The sequence below is a fragment of the Aptenodytes forsteri genome, unplaced genomic scaffold (genome assembly GCF_000699145.1).
Source record: "Aptenodytes forsteri isolate BGI_AS27 unplaced genomic scaffold, ASM69914v1 Scaffold354, whole genome shotgun sequence".
NCBI lineage: Eukaryota > Metazoa > Chordata > Aves > Sphenisciformes > Spheniscidae > Aptenodytes > Aptenodytes forsteri.
Window position 1 is genome coordinate 1294501 of NW_008795043.1, and position 6298 is coordinate 1300798.

The 6298-nt window shown below is 37.3% G+C and overlaps 1 protein-coding gene across 1 annotated transcript in view; it reads left to right on the forward strand.

Moving 5' to 3' along the window:
- ATM (ATM serine/threonine kinase) overlaps positions 1-5918 on the forward strand; it is an 86817-nt gene extending 80899 nt beyond the window's left edge. Inside the window, 5 exon segments of the mRNA XM_009276957.1 lie at positions 1136-1222; positions 1301-1415; positions 3003-3066; positions 3731-3867; positions 3998-5918. Of these exon segments, the coding sequence (XP_009275232.1) occupies positions 1136-1222; positions 1301-1415; positions 3003-3066; positions 3731-3867; positions 3998-4181 (587 nt within the window). The 3' untranslated portion in view covers positions 4182-5918.
- Positions 5919-6298: the final 380 nt, after the last annotated feature.

The window sequence follows — 6298 nt, forward strand, 5'->3', positions numbered from 1 at the left end:
CCAGACCCTTCACCAGCCTCGTTGCCCTTCTCTGGACACGCTCCAGCACCTCGACGTCCTTCTTGTAGTGAGGGGCCCAAAACTGAACACGGTATTTGAGGTGCGGCCTCACCAGTGCCGAGTAGAGGCTACATCTGTAGCCTCAAATGTTTTAACTGACTTGAAAAGCTTAATCTTTTACTATATTTGTACTGGCATCATTAGCCATGGCTGAAATGTGTTTTTTTTAAGCTTTGGCATTTTTCCTTTGATTTTTCTGTCTTAATAAGGAAATATATGTACTTGGATTGTGGATTTCCATTGGATGACGCAGTTCTGTATTGAGTCTCTGGAAGACATTTGATAGTAGATTGTGTACATTGCAGTAGATCCTATTTTAGATGTTAGCATGTTGCTTATACACCCCCTTTTTTGCTGAAAAAAAATGAAGTAAATCTACAATTTAGCAGAATTCAGATGAAAGATTTTTGTAGGAAATACTACTGCTACCCATGTCCATCAGCTAATAGAAAAACAGTAACAGGCGTAAATTGCAGCAAGAGAGATGGAGGGTTTCTACATTTAAGGACAGTAAAGCACTGAAATAGGCTTACATGAAAGATCTTATAATTTATATCACTGGAGATTTTTAAAACTGACTTAGACAAGAATCACTCGAACTATTTATGTATAGTTGAGCTGCCCCAACTGAATTACGGACTGAATTATGTCCATATGTTTTCTGGATTATATGATACTGTGAGTTAAAAGGTTTTCTTAAAAATAGTAATAATAACAAACCCTAATTTTATTGTGCAATTGCTTTTTTTTTTTTTTTGAAAGCTGTGAAATTGTTTGGTTAACCTATCTACAGAGAGAAATGGGCAAGAAGTCTGTGGAGTAGATAAAACAATACACATAATAAGAATGTATAAGAATAACCTTTTTGCAGTTGCATTCAGATAACCTCTTCTTTTTGGATTTGCAGAATGACATTTGCTCTTTACTGGAGTAATATGTATACATGGGGGAAGAAAGATTCTCACTTTTAATTTGTTCATGTGTTACACTGCTTCTGATAATTTTCTCTTTGTTAAATTTTCCCTGGTTTTTATGGCATGTAAATACAGTTTCAGCACTTAACTTTTTCTTTTAGTTGGCTACATTCTTGGACTTGGAGACAGACATGTTCAGAATATCTTGATAGATGAACAAACGGCAGAACTAGTGCATATAGATCTGGGTAAGTGGGACAGGCAAGAGAACCTTAATTTTTCTTTACTTTAACATTTTTTAAAACATTTATTATCCTTTCATTTAGGGGTTGCTTTTGAGCAAGGTAAAATCCTTCCCACACCAGAGACTGTTCCGTTTAGATTAACCAGGGACATTGTGGACGGAATGGGTATCACTGGCGTGGAAGGAGTCTTCAGAAGGTAAGTGCTCCTGTACTGCATAGGGGTAAAGAGGCAGCAGAGTACTTCTGGCATTGTGATTGTTACATGTTAAATAGTTCTGGTGCTTGAGAGGAGACTCAGATCTCTGCTGATAATATCCAAACGTAAATGCTGTCCTCTAACTCACACGCTCTTATTTATATAACCAATTACAAGTTCATTATTGTTGTTCAGCTTCATATTCTTCACTAACTAATGGGTTATTGTCACCCTCTTGTGGAATTCAGGAATGGCTCAGTGCTTCCAAAGACTCCACAGCTAAGTTTCATCCCTTCATTTAGACTGCTGGATTTTTTTCCTTCAGAACTATGTATTTCTTTCAGAGCTATACTATATATTCAGAGCTATTAAGTTTCTTTGAACCATTTTGTTCTGTCTCTTATTTCTGTTCAGTTTTATGTAAGTAATTTGCAGTCTTTTTCCTCTTTTGGATCATGTATTTGATACCACTTTGCAAGCGCAAAATATAACTCCCACAATAGATTTGAGCTGCAAAACAGAAAAATCCCAAAAGGCTGAGTTTCTGTCAACCTCCATCCTATCTCCTGTGACGGACCCAAGAGAGCCCTAAAAAGCAGGACATTTCTCTCATTCAAGACTTTCATGATGTTCGTGAACGTAGTGCTTGCAAACCCAAAATTTTATGTCTTTAAAAAAGTACATAGCGTGTTTTCTTTGCAAGGTAGCAATTACCATTAATAAGTAGTTCCTAATATACCTTTGTCCTGTGAAGGAACAGGCACTGCCACTTCTAACTAAACGTGATGCTGTCAAATTCACAGTTTTGTGTTACTTCTGAAACTTTTGTCCCATGATACAGAAAAACGTGAATTGTTTGGCTCCAGCTGAAGTAAATACAGTATAAAAGGCACTGGTGCAATACTGTTTCTGCCTCAGCCAGGCTGACTTGTAATTGGCAGTGCAGGTGTGAGTGCATGAGCAAGGATTGGGTGTGAACATAGTCAGTTAGCTTTGTTGTGTGTGTTCTCATGCTGAAGTAGACAGGAGGCCTAATCCCTCTTTCACTGGAGTGCCTGTCCCATAAGGAAAGTTTTGTATTCCTTCCACAAGCTTAGTTTACTTGGGAGTGAATGTAGGTAGCCATTTCTGCATCTAAACTCATTGGAGAGATTTCAGAAATAGCTTCATGTCTCTGGCTACTGGATCTGCTCATTTCATGTTAAGGAACCCTACCAAGATACTCCGACGTGGTGCCGAGCACCTCTGGCACACACGTTTTCATCCAGCCAAGCAATTTTGCCATCGTGGCATACCTCAACGATCGGTGTTAACTCAGTGGTTAATTCTATGTATGGAAACATTTCAGACAGTGAAACAGGTAATCTCTTCCTTGTAGGGAATATAATGAGTGAACTACCCAGTCTCCTTCTCATCTTATATTTCCAAATTTCTCCATTTTTTTTTCCAAAATGGAAACATCAGAGAGGTTGCTCATTTGTTAGAAATTAACCTTTAAGAAGGGTACACATATCCATTATTTAAATGATGAAAATACCATTCCATTTTACTAAAAAGAACCTAAAAATACAGTAAAATATTTTCTAGATGCTGTGAGAAAACAATGGCTGTTATGAGAAATTCTCAAGAAGCTTTGCTGACTATTGTAGAGGTAAGCATTTTTTCATTCTTTCTGATAGTAACCTGCCAGAATATCTTCAGTTTCTTGTCTTTGTCTTTGTATGCACTACTATACCAGATATTCATGTAGGGGTTTTTTGTTCAATTTTAATTTAGCAGTGTTGGTCAGATTTAATTCATGTAATCTTCCATAAAATCAAGACCAGTTTGCATTTTATATGGGAACTACTCGTTTTAGGCATATGCAGTTTTCCCTCTTCAGCATCTAAATGCGTCTAGCCATAGTGCATCATTCCTAGCATGAGTAGTGTCATTTGAATTAAATCCTCTTTGCGTAAGTCACAAAGATGAGAATTAAACTGACTTTTCAAAGCAGCTTATACTATGCATTAAAAAATAATGATGTGCTTAGAAGTGTATTAAAAAATGACCTCTTCATTGCTGAGATGGTACTGAGTGGCAAAACTGAGTCAAGTACGAACAACGCCAATACCTGCAAATGACCAAGTGCAGTTTTATTGCTGGATTGTCTACTAAGCAATTTAGCCCAATTCCATTTGATTTAAAAAAAAAAAGGGGGTCCTAATGTTGTGGTTAGCATGAGCATTACCAACTGAGTGTTTCTCTTCCTGCTAGGGCACTGGACTAGCTGTCATTAACAGTTTAACTTAAATAGAGGTTTATTTACTGTGTAGGTGCTGCTGTATGATCCTCTTTTCGACTGGACCATGAACCCCTTGAAAGCTTTGTATTTGCAGCAGAGACCGGAGGATGAGGCTGACATGAGCTCTACACTCAATACTGATCCACAAGAATGTAAAAGAAAAGCCAGGTGCAAGATTTTTTTCTTGCTGTCTGCCTACTGCACTGTTGCCTTGCTTTACGGTTTTCTTACTGAATGTTGCTCATGCTGTTCAGGATCCGTACCTAGTGCACCTGTTTTTCTTTTTTTATTCTGCCAGCAGTGATGACCAGAGTTTTAACAAAGTGGCTGAGCGTGTTCTGATGAGACTTCAGGAGAAGCTGAAAGGTGTTGAGGAGGGAACAGTGCTCAGTGTGGGAGGGCAGGTGAACCTCCTCATACAGCAGGCCATGGACCCTAAAAATCTGAGCCGACTCTTTCCTGGATGGAAACCCTGGGTGTGACTTGGAAGGATCCAGCATGTTTTTAGAAGAAACCTATTTTTATGCAGCAAGTGTCTTAACATTTCAAATTGGTATTTTACAATTAAAACTTCTATCAGGAGCAACCGTGAAGGCTTATACTTATTGGTATTCGGTGGATGTTTTGGTTTTTTTTTCAATAACCTGTTACCAAGAAAACATTTTTTGTCCACTTAAGTTCACCATACAGTATAAAACACCAACCAGTGCTTTGATGTTCCTTGTGACCTGCAAGGACTGTGCTCAGGCATACTGGATGCATTATATTCTTAAAGCCTGAGATTCGTCACTTTTGTGTACACGTTAAATAGCTGGAGTCTTGTATATAATAATTCTGTATGGTAACATGACCGTGTAGAATGGATGATCGAAAAACCAGGAGTGATGAAATAACTAGCTAAAGTGCATTTCAAAAGGGGGGTGATACGTTAAAGATAGTGCTACAGGAAATATAAAAGAAAACCAGAGAACCTCGTGTTTCAGGAACTGAGGGTTCTTGGGGTTGGTTTTTTTTAGCTTAGTTAAATGGACAGTTCTTTATATAGATATGGACTTTAAGCCAAGTATAATAAGGCTGCTTTTTTTCCTGTTGTAAATGAAATTATGTTGGTACTTTATTTTTACAACATTAATAGTATAAAACAACAAAAAATATTTAGCTTTTGTAGCTCAGACTTCTTGATAAAATAGACTGACTATACAATGAAGCTTAGCATACCAGATACGCCTCTAAAGCAAACAGTCATTCTGCATCTGTAATAAACACCTGTTGGAAACATTGAAGGTGTATTTTGAGCACAAAAATCTCATGATTGCATGCAGTTTTACAGAAGACATTGCTCCTTCTTAAATAAAAAGACCTACTGTAATTGGAAAGTCGATGAATACGAATAGGAGAATCCACTCAAATAATTCTGTCTCACTGGTATATTTAATAAACCTTCCCAAATCATCTTTATATTTAAAAATATGAATAAAATTTGGCATACTCTCACATTGTCTTAGTTGACACTTTTTGCATTTTTACAGCAGTGTAAGTGAAGAATTTCTGTTCTAATTAGCATTTCACTGGTTTTCATTTGTACAGTGTTCCCACAATTTCTATGCTGTATCTTTGTTTTATAAGTTCATGTCAACGTGGCAAGATGAGTCTTTTGTATTATGTTTTCATGAAGCTGACATAAATTTCCGTTGATCCTTGGAATCAAAAGCGCATCCTGGCTTTTCTGTGGGGAAGAACTCTCATCCAGGGGTACAGCAATTTGGTCTCGGAAAATGAAACAACTGACAGAGCACGCACTCTGTATGTGAATTTTAAATGGCACTTAGGAAAGGGAGAAGAGTCCTACCAAGCAATTATGGAATGGCAGGTAGGAGAGGACTAAACAAAAAGCACTTAAAGAACTTTTATTTTTAAGCACAGACTTCAAAAAATCTGGTAGTATTTCTGGAAATTTTTCTCATGCTTCTTATAGAGGAAGTTCTTCAGGCATTTTTTGGGTTAATACTAGAACTCTAGCTATTGAATAAATGATTACTGCATAAAAGCACTTGGCAGATCCTGTCCTTCCTACATGAGTTACTGATGCTCCACTTGAAAAGGAGTATTTTCATCATGCTGGGCTGCAATTTAGGTTTTTCACTTACAGCAAACAGTGAAACATTACTATTAATACGATTGTCTCAGGGAAGTCTAACTTCAGAGGAAGTAATTTAATTATTCCTCTGCAATGCTGTTAACTTGGTGTTTAGTGCCTAGATTTTGAGTGTCTATACGTTTTCGTTGTTCAAGCTGAATGAAACGCAAACAAAAATGCATGTAAATACTGTGAATGTAATTGAAACCTGCTTGCGTTATTTGTAAGCTCCTGTAGCAGTGAAACACCAGTTAGCTGACAAACATATGGAAACAGTTTGAATTATTAACCAACCTCAGAGTCTCCAAAACACTGTCAAAATCAATGTGACACAATCCTGTTACTATGAGATCTGAGTTCAACTCATCTAACATTCTTGAGATAATTGTCATCCGTGCAAAGCCTCATGTAGCCAAATAGTAACCATCAGAGACACTGCTTTCTTTTTGTTCCAGTAATGCC